At 45.7% G+C, this 20252-nt stretch overlaps 1 protein-coding gene across 1 annotated transcript in view; it reads left to right on the top strand.

The window, feature by feature from the left end:
* The window catches only part of impact (impact RWD domain protein), a 49285-nt gene extending 33199 nt beyond the window's left edge, over window positions 1–16086 (top strand). Inside the window, exons 8-11 of the mRNA XM_060824537.1 lie at window positions 8037–8110; window positions 10912–11002; window positions 13153–13287; window positions 15880–16086. Coding sequence (XP_060680520.1) covers window positions 8037–8110; window positions 10912–11002; window positions 13153–13287; window positions 15880–15939 — 360 coding nt within the window. The 3' untranslated portion in view covers window positions 15940–16086. The remainder of the gene's footprint in view (window positions 1–8036; window positions 8111–10911; window positions 11003–13152; window positions 13288–15879) is intronic.
* Window positions 16087–20252: the final 4166 nt, after the last annotated feature.

Here is a 20252-nt window from a genome sequence, read left to right as displayed (position 1 = left end):
ATCCAATGATTCCATTTTTAAGTATAACCATCATTGAGTGGGCACAGACAGCAACTTGTGTTTGCACAGCAAGATCCCACAAGCAAGGTGAATGAATAGTTGGAAAACTAAAGGTCTTTGGGTTCCGTGCCAATCGATGGATGAATATGGGGCAGCATCCCAGGAGAACTCTCCACCAGCTTTGCTTGTGACCCCTTAAACTCTGCTGTTATTAGAGAGAACATTTCAGCGTTTTCTTAGTTCTTGGGTACAGGCACAGAACTGCTGTCAGGGCCTCAGATATATTACAGGATTTCCAGATATGCTCGGAATCCTGCAGGCGGTCATCATAGATTCTAACCTTCAGGGAAATCTCCGGCCCAGCATCTCTGATGCTCCAGATTATGGAGTTTTGTCCTTTGTCTCACAGGAGTATGGGGAGTTTTTGCATTTGTTTAAAGCTCATCCTTCTCTTATAGTGCTGTATGTGGTGTGCTAGCGAGTTGTGTGTATTTGAATGTGGAAGTTAAGGTACCAACTGATCATCGAATCTTACAACATGCGGAGGCACTCAGGCCAATGTGCTTGTGATAGCTCTCTGCCGACAACAATCAGTCCCAATCTTCTTTAATCTTTCCTAAGACCATAGAGGTCTACAGCACAGAAATGGCCCTTTGGCCCATCAAGCCTACCATTCTATAACACCTGACATCTAAACCACAGTTACTGAGTGAGTAAATTTACTCGTCCAATTGTTTTGCTGTAATACAGGAAGCATCAGATATGTCTTTCCTGTGCTGTACTAACTGGGCAGGAGGATTGCCACTTGCTTATTTCCACACAGGTGTTGGCCACATCAACCAATGGGTGCTTGTGAACCTCCAAACATTTGGTGCAATTTCACGATAGGACAGCACTTACGAAACAATCCTGATTATGCTAAGAATTACATTAGCAATAGATTTAAGATTATCAGTCTAATTTCAATGCTTATTCTTGATGAAAGTTACATCTATAGTTCTACACAGGGCCTTACCCCCTGCATACAATAACAACATGGTCAGAGATTGCAATCTGTCCGAATACACAAAAGCTTGGCTTTGACTATTCCCTGGTGCATTTTTCATAATGATGGCTCTGCCAATCAACGCCTGTTTTCCCACGCAGTATAAATTGATGTTCCCTTTGAGATTTGGTGTTCATGTGATTTGGTGCTGATGAGTCTAAGACAAAGTTTCAACAACGTGCCTCTTTACCTCAGGATCCCAGTAGAGGAGAATCTAATTAATGCAGTGTATTATGATCTGGAACATGATGCCTGAAAGGATAGTGGAAGCAGCCTCGATAGGAACTTCCAAAAGGGAATTAGAGAAATGGATGGAATTTGTTGAGATCTGGGAAAAGAGCAGAAGGGATTGGGATTAATCAGGCTGCTCTCTCCAAGAGCCAGCACAGACATGATGGGCTAAACGGCCTCCTTTTTCACTCTTGATATTCTGCGGTCTGGGAAGGCTCCCTCGGTTACTTGGCCATTTGAAGTTTTAACAACCTCATCAAAATCATTTTATCAGTAGAATAAATATATCACTGATGAGTTTGATAATGAGTTAAGGGCTGATTGGAAAAAGAAAATGTTTATAATGATGAGGAAGGCCTTTGTTTATAAAAAAAAAACACATCTCCAAAGAGAATTTAATTGAAATTTTATGAGCTCTTTAAGAACTTTTTGATTTGAAAAGAGATTTTAATTTCTCTTCGCAAACTATAACCCATACTACATTAACTTGGCATTTTTATCCTCGCCCCTACGTTAATATATAATGATGGTAAGATATCAAATTAGGCTTTTGAAATCAAAGGAGAAAAGACTTGATTAAGGCTGATTTGATGCTTCATGAATACTTTGATGTCCATTTAGAGTTGCAGCCTTTGTATAATTTATGAAGTTGTAGCAAAATGCACCCCAAAGTGAGGGAGTGAATACAGCCAATTATGGGCCTAATGAAAAGGCTGCTTATCTCCCCGAATTAAGTGCTGACCAGACAAAAGATATCATTAAGTATTCAGGTTCATTTATTTGCATTAATTGTTGATTTATAGAAAAGCAAAAACAAATTTATTTTGCAAATTTGCTTATTTGTAGATGGGCCTGGCAAATTTGTTTATACTTTTTAATATAGATTTTTTGCAAGTTGAAACAAAAGGCGGTCTTGGGAACAGTGAATCTTCCCCCTGTCCATTTGATGCTAGCTCTTTCAAAGTGCAGCCAGGTTAGTCCTTCTCCCGCTCTCTCTCCATCTTCTCCACACCCCAGCAATTTATTTTTCTGCCATCAATTATTGGTCATGGTCCCTTTTTGAAAGTTGCCAATTAATTTGTATGGCCTAATGATAAATTCCAAAGTTTGGGAAGAGATTGTAGCAATATTCCAGAGAATCCCTAGAAGGCCATTCAGCCCATCAAATCCACACAGACCCCACCCCCATCCTTGTAACCTGCATTTCCCATGGCTAACCCACCTAGCTTGCATATCCCTGGACACTCTGGGCAGTTTGGCATGGCCATCCATTTAACCTGCGCATCCTTGGACTGTGGGAAGAAATTGGAGCACCTGGAAAAAACTCACATAGACATGGGCAATATGTGGAAGCTCTACAGACAGTCACCCAAGGGTTGAATGGCCGGGTCCCTGGTGCTGTGAGGCAGAAGCGCTAACCACTGAGTCACTCTGTTGCCCCTGAAGTCCGTACTGGAGGGATCCTGAGGCAGCAGGTATGAAGAGACTTTTTGAGAATAGGTTTTGGAATTGAGCAAAAGAAAAGAATCCCTTTAGGGTTAAAATCTATCACATTGTAAGAAACAGGAGCAAGAAGAGGCCATTCAGCCCATTTGAACCTTCTCCTCTTTCTTGCTCTCCTTCGCCAATACTCTTGATGTTTTTGTCATCAAACATCTGTCAAACTCAATGACCCAGCCTCTGGAGAAGTGAATTCCCAAGCTTTGACCCTTTGAGGGAAGAAATTTTTCCTCATCTCCATCTTAAATGGGAAAAAGGTTTAAAATTTCCCAGTTCTAAAGCCCCAGCTCCCTCCCGAGAGGTTGAATCCTCCCAGCATCCAATTTGTCTTACCCACTCAATCTTCTATTTCAGTCAGCATCCAGGGAACAGGAAATGCGACGTTTTGGGCCAGAGCCCTTCGAAACGTCGAATTTCCTGTTCCTTGGATGCTGCCTGACCTGCTGTGCTTTAACCAGCAACACATTTTCAGCTCTGATCTCCAGCATCTGCAGACCTCACTTTTTACTCTATTTCAGTCAGACCAGTACTCATTCTTCTGAGCTTCAATGGTATTGGTCCAACCTTCCCAGTGTTTTCTCCCAATGCAAACCCTTTCTCCCCAGGAATCATCCTGGAGAACCTTCTATGAACAGTCTCACTGCTGTCCTCTACGGATGTAGTAACTCATTTGTACATCTAATCCCCATCTCTTGTAATAAAGGCCAACGTTTTAAGTTGCCTTCTCTAACTTTTTTCCTTATTCTTTTGTGGGATGTGAATATCGCTGGCAAAGACCATCACTGGTTGCCCATCTCTGATGGTCCTTCAGCAGGTTGGCTTGCTTGGCCTTTTCAGGAGTCAGTTAACAGTAATTGCTCTGGACTTGGACTCCCCTGCAGGCCAGACTAGGTAAGCATGGGAGGTTCCATTCCCTAAAGGACATAATGACCCCTATGAGTTTTTACAAGAATCAATGATGGTTGTCATGGTCACCACTGACCACAAAACCAAAAGATATGAGTAGCAGAAGCAGGCCATTCAGCCCCTCAAGTCTGCTCTACTATTCAATAAGACCATGGCTGCTCTGATAATCCTCAACTCCACCTTCCTGTCTTTTTCCTTTAGTCCTTGATTCATACTGATGAAAAATCTGCCTGTCTTTGCCTTGAATACACCTAATGACCCAGTTATCATTCAAAGTGGAGCCCCAGAAACGCGGAAGAATTGTAAACTGTGAAGATGGAAGTCCAAAAGGGCATTTACAAGTTGGTGGAATGGGTGGACAGGTAGCAGGTGAGGGTCAATGTAGTGAAGTGGCAGGTGATACACTTTGGTAAGAAGAACATTGTACCCCAACTTTGCCTTTCAGTCTTAAAGGGGGTGCAGCAGCAGGGTGCTCTCGAATACTTTTGTGCATAGATCATTAAATGTGGCAGAGAGCAGTAAATAAAACAGACAGTATCCTTGTCGTTATTAGTAGGGGCCTGTTAAACTTGTACAAGATATGGGTAAGATCTCATCCAGAGAATTGTGTACAGCTGTGGGTGCCACATTATGGGAAAGAGGTGACTGCATTAGAGAGAGTGCAGAAGCAGCTTACAAGAATATCTTCAGGGATGAGAAATCTCAGCGATGAAGATACATGGAAGAACTTGAGACTTTCACCTTTCAGAGAACGAGGCTGAGAGGAAGTTGGATAGAGGTTTTTTCAAAATTGTTAGTTGGCTGGTCAGAGTACAGATGGAGAAACTGGTTTTGCTTGTAACAGGAACAACAAGAGGTTGTAGATTTATTCCTTATCAGTATCCTTGTGGGGGAGGGGTTCCCCAAGGACTAGACTTGCCACATAAATAGTAACAACAAGAGCCAGTCAGAGGCTATAAATACTGCAACGAGTAACTCACTTTCTGACTCCCCAAAACCTATCCACCATCTACAAGGCACAAGTCAGGAGTGTGATGGAATACTCCCCACTTGCCTGGATGGGGGCAGCTCCAACAACACTCAAGATACTTGACTCCATTCTGGACAAAACAGCCCACTTGATTGGCACCGCACCCACAAACATCCACTACCTCCACCGCCAATGCTCAGTAGCAGCAGTGTGTACCATCTACAAGATGCACTGCAGAAATTCACCAAAGATCCTCAGACACCGCCTTCCAAACCCACAACCACTTCCATCTAGAAGGACAGGGGCAGCAGGTACATGGGAACACCACCCCCTGCAAGTTCCCCTCAAAACTACTCACCATCCTGACCTGGAAATATATCGCCGTTCCGTCAGTGTCGCTGGGTCAGAATCCTGGAATTCCCTCCGTCAGGACATTGTGGGTCTACCTACAGCACATGGACTGCAGCGGTTCAAGAAGGCAGCTCACCCCCACCTTCTCAAGGGGCAACTAGGGACAGGGAATAAATACAGGCTCAGCCAGTGCGACCCACAATCATGAATGGACTTTTAAAAATTAAAGGTTATAAATTATAGAGAGGATTTTTTTTGTCAGTGTGCATTCATCCCACTAAAAAGGGCATTTAATTTTCAACTACCTGACCCTTAGCAACAAAGCATTTTTTAACTGTTCTTAATTCCGAGTTAGTCTTCGCTGTTCCTCCACGGGGCAATCTATTTCCTGTAAGCAGTTGCAATGTGAATTATTTAGTTTAGTTTGGCTATGGCTCAATTCTGATGACTTGAAAGATGAATGACACAAATATGTCTGGGCAGGACAGCGTCACGGTTTAATGAGACTATCGAGTGTGACACATCAGGGCAGGAGAGAAGCTGAGGGGTTGGGGATCACTGAGCAACAAGAGATTGGTTTGGCAATTGGAAACCATTCCCCTCCCTTGGATGTGAAAGGCTCCCCCTGCTCTCGGCACCTATTAGCACAATTGCACAATTCTTTGAATGTGTTTTAGCGATGGGAAAGCAGCCAACATGGAACATATTTAAAGATTTTTCTTTGCAGAAACTGTCATACTCATCGCAAGCCTTTCACGTCTGACTCCTCTCAAACTTCATTTTGCTCAATCTTAAATCAGATTTTCACTGTTTCTTGATTCTCACTGAGTTCACAGATGATATCCAGCACTGTGACAAAAGTGACCTGTCCTCCTCATCCTCCTAGGTTTGTACACCGGTGATCACTCTAACCTCCTCCCCACCCCCACACCCGCATGCGCACGGGCACACACCTTGGCACCCCCAGCAATGCTGTCATTCCAGCTGGGGGTACTGCTCCCCCCAGTCCCATTCATATCCATCGAATCATATAGAACATAGAACAGTACAGCACAGAACAGGCCCTTCAGCCCACGATGTTGTGCCGACCATTGATCCTCATGTGAGGTAAACCTAATGTACAAACTCTCAAATTTCTGTGATCATATGCATGTCCAGCAGTCTCCTAAATATCCCCAATGACCTCGCTTCCCTAACTGCTGCTGGCAATGCATTCCATGCTCTCACATCTCTCTGTGTAAAGAACCCGCCTCTGACAGCCCCTCTATACTTTCCGCCAAAGAGCTTAAAACTATGACCCCTTGTGTTAACAATTTCTGCCCTGGGAAAAAGTTTCTGGCTATTAACTCTATCTATGCCTCTCACATCCTCAAACCATACCTGCACCATCCTATGCCCTCTACCTTTGGATTCTCACGAGCAATGGTTTTTCTAAACTGGGTGCCCTTGAGGCATGGTGGGCCCTTACCAATAGCAGAGTCAAGTTCCAACACAGCCTGTATTGTCATGACCTGGCGTTTCCTCTACTCTGCCATTACTATCAAGCTGGGGCTAAAGGAGGCGTTCAGAAGAAAGGATCCAGGTCCAAGCCCTACCTCCTGCAGAGGTTGAGCTGCAATATCTCTGACCTGGGCGGTTAAAACATATCTGTGAAATCTTTACGCTAGATGGCTCATGTGGTGCAGTGGTAGTGTCCCTTCCTCTGGACTGTGAGGCCCGGGTTCATGTCCCCTCTGCTCCACAACTGTGTCGTAACATCTCTGAATGGGTTGACTAGAAAATATCCACCAGGGTATTGCAACAGGAGGAGCTAGATGTGTCAGCCTGGTGAAGTCACTAAACAGGACGACTTGTGTGCTAAACAGCAGATTGTCAGGGCTAAACCTCGTACAGCTAACCAATCCTATATGCCCTGTATTCCTGTCACACCCAGTCGTAAATAACGGTGGACCAGCAGACAAATTTACGAAGCTACAATGCAGGACGACTTACGGTGATGTCCTCAACTCACATATTCTAGTCTCTAACTGATTCAGTTCGCTCCACACAGTTTATACACTGAGCAAGTCAAAGAGTGAGCCCTCAAGACCGTATCAGAGATGCACTCCTCCTTCATGATCCTCATCAGCACAGTGAAGATCAGAAGTGAAGAACAGGTTGAAGAGGGCTGATCCTAAAACACAATCCTACATCACTCCATTTGACATCACAAACTGAGTTATTGACCCGCGGTTTAATTTAACTCAGCCCATTGTGAGGGGAAAGTGAGGACTGCAGATGCTGGAGATCAGAGCTGAAAATGTGTTGCTGGAAAAGTGCAGCAGGTCAGGCAGCATCCAAGGAACAGGAGATTCGACGTTTCGGGCATAAGCCCTTCTTCAGGAAAATCTTCAGATTTTCCTGAAGAAGGGCTTATGCCCGAAACGTCGAATCTCCTGTTCCTTGGATGCTGCCTGACCTACTGCGCTTTTCCAGCAACACATTTTCAGCTCAGCCTGTTGTGAGTCAGCTGTATGAATGTTATTGGGCAATCACATTGGACCAGCATTCACCATCGGCCCCACCATGTTGACTGTTTCTTCAGTCTTTGAGGTCAACAAAAATGGCGTCCCGTTTGAGGTGATTGTCCTGGATGTGTCTCCCTGTGAACATGGTGTGGTGTGATCAGAGTGAAAGCCACACTGAGCCGTTTCTGTCCCGATGCCAAGTTTGTTCAGGATGGTCTGTTCGGAGGCCTCCCCTGCTAAAGGTGAGAGTGAGATTGCTCTGTTATTGCTGCTGGCTTTGATATTGCAGTGAGCTATGCAGGAGTCATTTGGCATCTCTTCCCCATTCCTCACACACAGGAAAAAATGGAAATGCTAACACTTTCCTTTTCCACACTCTGATCCAAATCCGCAGCCAGTAAAAATACTTGGGATTGTTGTGTGAAGGGTATCCATTATCTTGAATTTAATTTTAGTCCTGCAGATGCTACAAACCTACTGCAGAACTCAGAGGTTTAGATGTTTGTCTGCTTTGTCTCCTCTTTAGGTGAAACTGCTTCTACAGGAACTTTATCAGAACAAAAAGATCGCCAATGCCACACACAACATCTATGCTTACAGGTACAGCAAAGGCCAATTGCTTCGGTCACATGAGGAAGTTTGTAACATTTAAATGGTGGTCAAAATTGAATAAGAAATATATCACTGAAAAAAACCCCTGTGTTGTCACTGAGCTGGAATCGAGGGGCCCTGGTAGCGCTATGCAGTGTCAAAGCAAAATTACAGTGGATGGTGGAGATCTGAAATGAAGAGAAAATGCTGGAGAAGCCCAGCAGATGTGGCAGTGCCTGTGGAGTTAATGTTTTGGGTCCATTATGACTCTTCTTTGGAATTGAAAGGAGCTGGAAGAGGGTGGATTTTATTCTGTTGACAAAGGGAGAGGGTGCCCAGAGCAAAAGACAAACCCAGTGACAAGGAAATTATTCAGATATGGAACAGGTGTCAATGTTCGGTGTAATAAGGAGAAAATGGGTCTGCTGTGCCAGGGAGGGAGGGAGGGTGGGGACTGTAAGAATAAAAGGGCGGAGGTCGTGCTCTGAAGTTCCGGAATTTAATGCTCGAGGCTGGAAGGTTAACACTAGGTTCTACATTCTGATCTGTTACCCTGATGTATTTGTGTAAGGTATAATTTGTCTGGTTAGCACACAACGCAATACTTTTTACTGTTTCTCAGTACACGCAACAATAATAAACCATATCATATCCAAGTGGCTCAGCAGCAAATGAGGTGTTGTTCCTCAATATTGGGTTGAGCTTCATTGGAGCACTGCAACATAACCCAGCACACACACGTTAGCTCGGTGAGACTGGTACAGTTTGGGACTTTGGTCAGCATAGACTGGTGGACCGAAGGGTCTGTTTCCAGGCTGTATGACTCTGACTGTATATGGACTACTCTGAACACAAGGGTCCCACACCCACACAACATTAAGTTAATGAATCTGTGACTAACAGTCCAGCAGAGACCATGAAACCAGTGTCAATTATTAGCTGTTATATTGGGTTTGCGGTGATGAGGGAATCAACAAGAGGGAAAAACATACCTGACCTCATCTTTACCAGTCTGCTGGCTGCAGATGCATCTGTCCATGAAAATATTAGTAAGAGTGTCGACCACACTGTTCTTGTGGGGACAAAATCCCACCTTCACATTGATAATAACCTCCATCGTGTTGTGTGGCACTATCACCGGGCTAAATGGGACAGACTTCAAACAGACCTAGCAACTCAAGACTGGGCATCCATGAGGCACCAACAGCAACAGAATAGTACCGCCAGCACAATCTGTAACCTCATGGCCCGGCATATCCCCCACTCAATCAGGGGACTCCACAACTATCGCCATCGGCAATTGCACATCAGTGCACAATACAAGCCTGAAGCATTCACAGCGACCTTCAGCCAGAAGATGATCCATCTCAGCTGCCTCCAGAGATCCTGGTGCCAGACTTTAGCGAATTCGATTCACTCGACGTGATGTCGGTTAAAGGCAATGGTTCCTGCAATGGCAGTAGTGTGATGAGGAGTTTAGATTACTTTATTTTACAGTGTGGAAACAGGCCCTTCAGCCCAACAAGTCCACACCGACCCGCCGAAGCGCAACCCACCCATACCCCTACATTTATCCCTTACCTAACACTATGGGCAATTTAGCATAGCCAATTCACCTGACCCGCACGTCTTTGGACTGTGGGAGGAAACCGGAGCACCTGGAGGAAACCCAGCAGACACAGGGAGAATGTGCAAACTCCACACAGTCTGTCGCCTGAGTCGGGAATTGAACCCGGGTCTCAGGCGCTGTGAGGCAGCAGTGTTAACCACTGTGCCACCGTGATTTACCAGATTCAAAATATTAATTCTGTCTCTCTCTCTCCACCAATGCTGCCATACCTGTTGAGTTTCTCTAGCGTTTTGTGTTTTTGTTTATTGTGGCTGACAACATACTGACGACACGTGCTCCAGAACTTGCTGTTCCCCTGGTGAAGCTCTTCCAGTGCGGTTACAGCACTGGCATCTACCCAACAATGTGGAAAATTGTCCAGGTTTGTCCTGGAGAAGTTTTATTTTTGTTCACTCCTGGCAAATGTGTAAAGAGGGGAGGCAGTGACGTAATGGTAGTAATGTCACTTGTCTAGCAATCCAGAACTGCAGGTCAATGTTCTGGAGAAATGTGTTTGAATCCTATTGGGGCAAATGATGGTACTTTCATTTAACAAACAATCTGGAATTTAAAGTAACCATTATCAATAATGATTGAAAACCCATCTGGTTCACCAATGCCCTTCAGGAAAGGAAATTTGTCGTCCTTACCTCATCTGGCCTCCACACAACCCCTGACCCTCAGCAATGTGGTTGACTCTTGAGTGTCCCCCGCAAGCCACTACGCCAGAGGGCAATTAGGGTTGGACAGCAAATATTGTTCTTGTGTGAATACCCTCATCCCATGAAAGAATAAGCAGAGAACCTTGAGGACTTGTTGTTTTGTGTTACGTCCTGTCTGTGGCAGGCATGACTTGCCACAGGAAAGTTGTCCAGATTGCGTTTCCATCATAATCCACATTTGGAAGCTTCCAGAAACTCGGTTGACTGGCATTCTAAATGTCAGGTGATCTTTGACAGCAATGGTAAGGATTAACATGTTAAAAACTCATGTTATGAAGGGCATGCCTGCTTTAGATTTTATTTTAAAAATTGAGACACCCTCAGGTATGCTTGATGTGACACCAGTATCAAAGATTATAATTGTAAAAAATTAATTTGCTATTGCCGATGCTATGCATTTTAAGTGATAGCAGCGTAGATCTGTAATTGTGGGAGTGTTCACTGGAATAATGACTAGAGTGTGGGGATTAATTGTGTAGGATACATTGCGAGGACAAACAGACATTCCTGCAAGATTGTGAAGATGATGGAGAAACTGCAGCTGGTGGTCGTCTTCTGCATTTACTGCAGGTAACTGGACATTTCTGAGCTTTATCAGGGGCTGACGGTGTCGGTCGTGGTGTCACTGCTGTAGGAAGCCAGAGCCTTCGCTCTTGAGGACATGAGTTCAAATCCTACTGTGATATAATAAAATAAACCAATAGTGGAATAATGTACTAGTCAAATGACAGTCAGCTTGATTGTTATAAATACCCACCCTCTGGGCAATTAGGGATGGGCACTGATTGCTGGTCTTGGTGATGCCCATATCCTTTGAGTGAATTGGAAAAAGCAAATTATCTCTGTTACTCCTACCAAAGTGGATACAAGTCGTTCTGTTATCCTGTACGTTTCGTCAACGCAAATTCACTGTCATGCAGTTGACAAATTGGGGACGCTGTTCCTACAGCGCAAACTTTTTAAACGTATGTTGGCTGGAATGCGACTACATCACCAACACTTTAAGTGCTGTTGGTAAATTGTGATTTTTCTATAACATGGGGTTGCACAAGAACACAGCCATTGTGTTATAGAAGAACTGACTGTATCTCAGTATTCCTGATGAAGGGCTTTTGCCCAAAACCTCGATTTTCCTGCTGCTTGGATGCTGCCTGACCTGCTGTGCTTTTCCAGCATCACTCTAATCCTGACTGTATCTCATATTTGTCTGCCTGTTTTAAAAGATAATTTATTATCCCTTCCCTAATTGTCCCTTGAGAAGGTTGGGCTGGCTGCTGAGATGCTGCCTGGCCTGCTGTGCTTTGACCAGCAACACATTTGCAGCTGTTATTTTCTAATTGGCCTGTTCAGAGATGCTACTGGAGCCAGTGGGACTTGAACTCTGATCTCCTGGTCCAGAGGTCGATTAGATTAGATTAAGATTACTTACAGTGTGGAAACAGGCCCTTCGGCCCAACAAGTCCACACTGACCCGCTGAAGCGCAACCCACCCTTACCCCTACATATACCCCTTACCTAACACTACGGGCAATTTAGCATAGCCAGTTCACCTGAATCACACACCTTTGGAATGTGGGAGGAAACCGGAGCACCCAGAGGAAACCCACGCAGACACAGGGAGAACGTGCAAACTCCACACCGTCAGTCGCCTGAGTGTAAGTATTTTGGCTTCTTGAATGACTGCCGCCCATTTTGTGTGGGTAGACCCACAATCCTATTGAGGACTGAGTTCCATAATTTTGACACACATCTGCTGTGTTTTTGCTGGCTCGCTCAGTCTGTGGAAATCCTCTCGAAGCTGCTTTGTACTTCCTCATTGTACACATTCCCCACTTAGCTTTGTGTCCTCACAACCTTGGAAATGTTTCATTTGGTCCCCATGTCCAGGTCATTGATCTATAATGTGATCAGCTGGGGCTGAAGTCCTGACCCTTGTGGTACCCACTAGCCACAATCTGCCAACGCAAGCGTGCCCTTATCCCATGAAAGGATACATTTTTTTAAAAAGTAGATACATACAAAATTAAGGAAGTAATGATCGACTTCTGCAGAAAGAATGAAAAATGTTTGAGTGATTGTTCCCTGCATCCTTTTCAGGGAATTGTGTCCTTTCTACAATGGGCTGTTTTCAGAATTAGGAGAAAGTGAGGACTTTTGAATCTTCAGTAGGTGGTAGAATCGGACGGTGCTGGGTACACAGACGATGAGGTTAGAGGCTGTAGTTGGGAGATTCTCGACTGTGGTCAGATTTAGACAGAGGACTCCAAATGGTGTCCAGCCTGTGATTTTATGGAGACTCTTAAAGTGAGATTTCGATCAACTGATCTTAGATTAGATTAGATTACTTACAGTGTGGAAACAGGCCCTTCGGCCCAACACTGACCCGCCGAAGCGCAACCCACCCACACCCCTACATTTACCCCTTACCTAACACTATGGGCAATTTAGCATGGCCAATTCACCTGACCCACACATCTTTGGACTGTGGGAGGAAACCGGAGCACCCGGAGGAAACCCACGCAGACACGGGGAGAACGTGCAAACTCCACACAGTCAGTCGCCTGAGTCGGGAATCGAACCCGGGTCTCAGGCGCTGTGAGGCAGCAGTGCTAACCACTGTGCCACCGTGCCGCCCATAATCTTGTCTTTCATTTACATCTCTGCGATTATTAGTAAAGATTAAATGTGACCTTTTCTTACATAACGTTTTACTTCAACAGATTTTGGATGCACGTAATGTGCTGGTGGTTGTTTCGCGGTGGTACGGAGGAATCTTACTGGGCCCTGATCGCTTCAAGCACATCAATAACTGTGCCCGAAATATCCTTGTTGATGAAGGTTACGCCGAGCTTGCAGTAAGACCAAAGACACAACACAAAATGGCTCAGACTGCAGTGATGGGTACAGCAGACAGTAGGGTAAAAGGAAGGTGTTAACGCTGAGGAAAGATTGAACAGACCGGGCACCTGCCCCCGAGAAATGAGGAGTGACCAGGGGGACTGAGGGGGAGGCGGTGGTGGGGAGTGCTGGGGTTTGTGTTTAAAACTATGAAAGTATTTAGAGAAGATGGAAGAGCAATGGTGAGCACTTTTAGAAAGGCCGACAAGATCCTGATCTAATATAGATTTGTTACAGTAAGTGACAGTAAGTGAAACCAAATCAGCCAAACTCTCACTGGATTTGCAACACAGTGAAATCAAAATATTTGTTGTTCCTAACCAAACTCTGCAAATGACAGATCTTAGACACAAAGTTTATAACTTAAACAAAAATTAACAATTTATTATTAATACTGTAACTTTAGATGAACAAAGCTAAGCAACAAGCTAAGCTAATGAGTATCTTTGTTCACACACATACAGGTAGACCAACACAGTTAGGGGGTAATTTAAAAAGAAGAATGAAAAAAAATTGTAATCTACTAATTAAACACTTTCAAACGGTGGATGCCAAGTCTTCATGCAATCCTTGGATAAGGATTTCCCTTTAGGGAAGGAAATCAGCTGTCCCTGATCTGGTCTGGCCTACACGTGACTCCAAATCCATAGCAATGTTATTGAGTTTCAACTAACCTCTGGGCAATTTGGATGGACAATAAATGCTGACCTGGCCAGTGACACCAGATCCCATGAACAAAGATTTTTGCGGCTGTTCTGACCATTGGGCTAATTCCTGATGTGCAGAGCCCACCGTAGAGGACGATACTGTGCTTGTGTGTGTGTGTCTTGGGGGGGGAGCCTTCAAAGAAATTGTTTACACATCTTGCTTAATTCAAATTGGGGCTTTTGTGAATAATTTCTGTATGAGGGTGCTAATTTTCTCCACAGAACCTACCTTCTCCAAGCCAATTTGGAATTGCTACAGTCTGTTTTTCTTGGGACTATACTTTTCAACACCGAGCTGCATCTGCTGCAGTATGGCCGTAACTCAATAATAAATAGGAGCAGGTGTAGGCCATTCGGCCCCTTGTGCCTGCTCACCCATTCAATAGGATCGTGGCTCATCCGACGGTTTTTTCCGTCCTTTCCCCATAAACTTTCGATTTCCCGACTGATCTAGAATCTATCGGTCTCAGCCTTAAATATACACGAGGATTCTGCCCCCACAGCTCTCTGGGGCAAGGAGTTCCAAAGACCCCCAACCCTCCGAGAGAAGAAATTCCTCGCCATCTCAGTCTGAAATTGGTGCCCCTTTATTCTGAGACTGTACCCTCTGCTCCTAGACTCGCCCGTGAGGGGAAACATCCTCTCAATCCTATCAAGCCCCTTAAGAATCTGATATGGGACCATTGCTTTTTGTTGTTTGGGACCATTGCTTTTTGTTATCTTTATAAATGATCTAGAGGAAGGACTTGAAAGCTGGGTAAGCAAGTTTGCGGATGACACAAAAGTCGGTGGAGTTGTGGATAGTGAGGAAGGAAGTGGTAGGTTACAGCGGGATATAGATAAGTTGCAGAGCTGGGCGGAAATGTGGCAAATGGAATTCAATGTAGCTAAGTGCGAAGTCGTTCACTTTGGTAGGAATAACAAGATGATGGATTACTGGGCTAATGGTAGGCTACTTGGTAGTGTGGATGAGCAGAGGGATCTTGGTGTCCATGTACACAGATCTCTGAAAGTTGCCACCCAGGTAAATAGTGCTGTGAGGAAGGCATATGGTGTACTGGGCTTTATTGGCAGAGGAATTGAGTTCCGGAGTCCTGAGGTCATGTTGCAGTTGTATAAGACTCTGGTGCGGCCTCATCTGGAGTATTGTGTGCAGTTTTGGTCGCCATACTATAGGAAGGATGTGGAAGCTTTAGAACGAGTGCAGAGGAGGTTTACCAGGATGTTGCCTGGAATGGTAGGAAAATCTTATGAGGAAAGGCTGAGGCACTTGGGGCTGTTCTCATTGGAGAAGAGAAGGTTTAGGGGAGATCTGATAGAAGTGTATAAGATGATTAGGGGTTTAGATAGGGTAGATACTAAGAACCTTTTACCGCTAATGGAGTCAGGTGTTACTAGGGGACATAGCTTTAAATTAAGGGGTGGTAGGTATAGGACAGATGTTAGGGGTAGATTCTTCACACAGCGGGTTGTGAGTTCATGGAATGCCCTGCCCGTATCAGTGGTGAACTCTCCTTCTTTATGGTCATTTAAGCGGGCATTGGATAGGCATTTGGAAGTTATTGGGCTAGTATAGGTTAGGTAGGATTCGGTCGGCGCAACATCGAGGGCCGAAGGGCCTGTACTGCGCTGTATCCTTCTATGTTCTATGTTTCAATGGGATCACCTCCCATTCTTTTCAACTCCAGAGAATCCCAACTTGCCTCTCAATCAGAAGACCATCCTCCTGAACCTTGTCCCACTGGGTGTCTGTGTCCCTTTGCAACTTGCTGCAGCGTTCTGGGGTCTCTCAGGCGGTTTTATTACTGCACAATGCACTCAAATGTTTTTTTTAAACTTCAGGGTGAAGGGTCAAGGACGTCAATAAAGAAGAAAAAGCCAAAGAACAAGAGGGGGAAATGATCAGAGGAAACAACATGGATATTTTATAATTAATGAGGAAAGTGAAAGCAGTGGATGCTCCGTTTTCAAATATTGGTGCCAGTCATTTCACAACAGCAAAGACAGGAAAATGGAAAGACAGAAATAAACAAATCCAAAAGCACTCAACTCCTCTGTGTTTTATCTCATATTTCACAGAAAGTGGTTTTGCTTCCTCACAACCATGTGGTTGCCACTGGCTACACAGTCCCTGAGGATAACTCAGACTAAGACATTTATTTGCTGTGGGTTCCCTGGAGCCATGGATGGGGGAAAGAAATTGAAGTCTTGAGTAAAAAGCCCTTTGCCCGTGAGCATTAATGTTTAAAGCAGACATTTTAAATTCATGCAGAATTCATGGTATGTGTGTGTGTGTGGTATTCAAATAAATGTAGATGAACGCTTTGAAATGGCCGCTGCCTGTCAAGATGGAACAAAGAGGTGAAGCCGTGCTCACTCGGGAAGTGGTCAAAGGCGTCTTGCTGAGGCAAGTGGTCATTGCAGATCTCCACAAGAAAGGACAGATGCTACAGCAATGTATAGATCATGTGCAGTCCTGTTCTCTAGAAATAAATCCAGGCCGCAGAATCATACGGCATAGAAGGAGATCATTTGGCCCATCCTGCCTTTACTGGCCCTGTGAAAGAGCATTTTTAGATTAGTTTACTTGCAGTGTGGAAACAGGCCCTTCGGCCCAACAAGTCCACACCGACCCGCCGAAGCGCAACCCACCCATACCCCTCCATTTACCCCTTACCTAACAGTACGGGCAATTTAGCATGGCCAATTCACCTGACCCGCACATCTTTGGACTGTGGGAGGAAACCAGAGCACCCGGAGGAAACCCACGCAGACACGGGGAGAACGTGCAAACTCCACACAGTCAGTCGCCTGAGGCGGGAATTGAACCCGGGTCTCAGGCGCTGTGAGGCAGCAGTGCTAACCACTGTGCCACCCACAGAAAACAGCAGTCTGCTCTTTTCTCCCATTGTCATTCAGATTTATCAGATTCCCTTTCGCGAGTGGCCTGGAGGGGAGCCTCCAGTGGGCAGTGTTTGTGTCTACCCTCTCTCCCATATCCTTCCAACTGGGGGAGGTCATGGGCTTGGAAGGTGCGGTTTGTCAAATTGAAAGGTATTGAGTGAAGGCAATAGAATATGGCTGCTATTTAAATGAAAGTCCATTCGGTAAAAGGATAATGCCCGGTTACAGAGTAGCTATCGTTTATTCTGCATTCAAAAATGAGATTGATCAAGTCCAGATAACAAGGGAGTATTTAGCTTTAAGTTAGTGGGAGGAAAGATTCTTTCATCAAAGTTTCATTGTAGAACTGATGATGTCATCAAGGGTAGTCAGCATAGGAAGGTCAAACCTGATCCACCTCATTGAACACTTTGAATCGTTTAAAATTTAAAAATAAAGTAGATCAGGATCGAGTAATCAATACTTCGTTATGTGCCGTGGCATCACGGTTTGGCCAGTAATGAGGTGCAGGGATTTGACAGAGTACATGATGGGTGCCAATTCTGGGAGCAGGGCTAGCAACATGTGTGCAGGGTATTGATTCACTCTGAGCTGAAAATGAGTTGCTGAAAAAGCGCGGCAGGTCAGGCAGCATCCAAAGAGCAGGAGAATCGACGTTTCGGGCATAAGCCCTTCCTCATTCCTGAAGAAGGGCTCATGCCCGAAATGTCGATTCTCCTGCTCCTTGGATGCTGCCTGACCTGCTGCGCTTTTCCAGCAACACATTTTCAGTTCTGATCTCCAGCATCTGCAGTCCTCACTGATTCACTCTGACACCACCCTCACTGCCCATTGTTTATTGCCTAGCATTCACCTGGCTGTGTGGGCACGCCAGTAAAGACCAGTGGAATGCACACTGGGGGAGTAAGGGAACAGCCTGGCATCCTCTATCCAAGCAGGACCTGTACCTGATGCAGCCATACACTGCTGGTTGCCAGGGTGCCCTCCTGGATCAGTCAGCCTTTGCAGGGTGCAGTGCCAGTGCTTTGAATGATGCCAGGGTGGTAATGATGTTTATAAATTAGATTACCGACAGTGTGGAAACAGGCCCAACGAGTCTACACTGACCCTCCAAAGAGTAACCCATCCAGACCCATTCCCCTACTTACCCCTGACTAATGCACCTAACACTATGGGCAACTTATCATGGCCAATTAACCTAACCTGCACATCTTTGGACTGTGAGAGGAAACCGGAGCACCCAGAGGAAACCCACACGGACACAGGGAGAATGTGCAAACTCCACACAGAGAGTCGCCTGAGGCAGGAATTGAACCTGGGTCCCTGGTGCTGTGAGGCAGCACTGCTAACCACTGTGCTACCTGTAATGTCTCATTGAAAGTGGGATGCCAGTGGTGGAAGGGGATGTCTGGCTGGTGCCAGTGGGGACTGTAGTTTGGCTGTGAACATGACGGGCGGGTGTCTTTTGGAGCAGGTGGTGAAATGAACCCAACAAGCACCCGCTCTGGTTTCCTTGTTGACTTTCCCTGATGGTGTGTGTGTGTGTGTGTGTGTGTGTGTGTGTGTGTGTGTGTGAGGAGGAGGGTGCAGCGTTGGGCTGTTAACAAGGTGTTTAATAAGCATGAGTGAATGTCAATTGGGAACTCATCGCTGCCGAGTGGGAACCCCACTACTTTGCTCGAGAAGTTGCAGTCCAATGGTCTTGACGTGGAGACAGGCCTCTCCAATCCTCTCGTCAGCTTCTAACAGCGATCTCACCATTGACCCCAACTGCTCAGAACCTGGTAAGGATCCAGCCACAGAGTGGGTGACTTCTTGATAATTCAATCTTGAGGCTGGTAAAGCCTATTTATTGACAATCACTCATTGCCTCGAGCAGATAAATGTCTTACTGAAGCATTTGCAAAAGCAGTTAATAGTTAAGCAAATTGCTGTCAGCCAGACTGTGATAAGGACAGTAGATTTCACTCACCATTCCTGGGCAATTACAGTGTAAATCCGGAAATTCTTAATGATTGGGGAATGCTCAGAGCAAGGGTTTATATGTAGCTCAACAGAAACAAAGGTTAACGCAACAAAAGATTTCCCAGACTGATTCTTGGATGGTAGCACTGGCAGGTCAAGAGAGACTGGTTCAGTTAGGGCTGTATTCGCTGGAGTTTGAAATAATATGAGGGATCTCATAAAAACCTATCAAATTCAAAAAGGACCAGACAGGTGAACACAGGAGGGATGTTCCCAATGACCAGGGAGTCCAGAACCAGGGGCCATAGTCCACAGATACAATGGGACTGAGATGAGTAGCATGTTAGCTCAGTCATAGCATTGCTGCCCAACAGCGCCAGGGTCCCAGGTTAGATTAGATTAGATTACTTACGGTGGGGAAACAGGCCCTTCGGCCCAACAAGTCCACACCGACCCTCCGAAGAGCAACCCACCCAGACCCATTCCCCAACATTTACCCCTTCACCTAACACTACGGGCAACTTAGCATGGCCAATTCTCCTAACCTGCACATCTTTGTGACTGTGGGTGGAAACTGGAGCAAACCCACGCAGACACGTGGAGAATGTGCAAACTTCACACAGACAGTTGCCTGAAGCGGGAATTGAACCCAGGTCTCTGGCGCTGTTGAGGCAGCAGTGCTAACCACTGTGTCACCGTGCTGCCCACAGCCTTGATTCCAGCCTTGGGTGACTATCTGTGTGGAGTTTGCACAATCTCCCGTGTCTGCATGGGTATCCTCTGGGTGCTCCAGTTTCCTCACACAGTCCAAAGATGTGAGGGTTAGGTGGACTGACCGTGCAAAATTGCCCATAGTTTCAGGGATGTGTAGATTAGGTGGGTTAGCCATGGAAAATGTAGAGTTACAGGGAGAGAGTTGGGGGCAAGATCTGGGTGGGATGTTCTTTGATGGGTAGGTGCAGACTCAATGGGCTGAATGTAGGCGTTCTATGAGGAGAAATGTCTTCACCTAGAGAGTGGGGGAGCCTGTGGGATTCACTGCCACAGCTGCAAATGTGTTGCTGGTCAAAGCACAGCAGGCCAGGCAGCATCTCAGGAATAGAGAATTCGACGTTTCGAGCATAAGCCCTTCATCAGGAATAAGAGAGAGAGAGCCAAGCCGGCTGAGATAAAAGGTAGGGAGGAGGGACTAGGGGGAGGGGCGATGGAGGTGGGATAGGTGGAAGGAGGTCAAGGTGAGGGTGATAGGCCGGAGTGGGGTGGGGGCGGAGAGGTCAGGAAGAGGATTGCAGGTTAGGAGGGCGGTGCTGAGTTGAGGGAACCAACTGAGACAAGGTGGGGGGAGG

Source organism: Hemiscyllium ocellatum, chromosome 4 (genome assembly GCF_020745735.1).
Source record: "Hemiscyllium ocellatum isolate sHemOce1 chromosome 4, sHemOce1.pat.X.cur, whole genome shotgun sequence".
In the NCBI taxonomy this organism is placed as follows: domain Eukaryota; kingdom Metazoa; phylum Chordata; class Chondrichthyes; order Orectolobiformes; family Hemiscylliidae; genus Hemiscyllium; species Hemiscyllium ocellatum.
The sequence above is the reverse complement of the archived record's forward strand: the minus strand, read 5'-3'. Positions and strand labels throughout refer to the sequence as shown.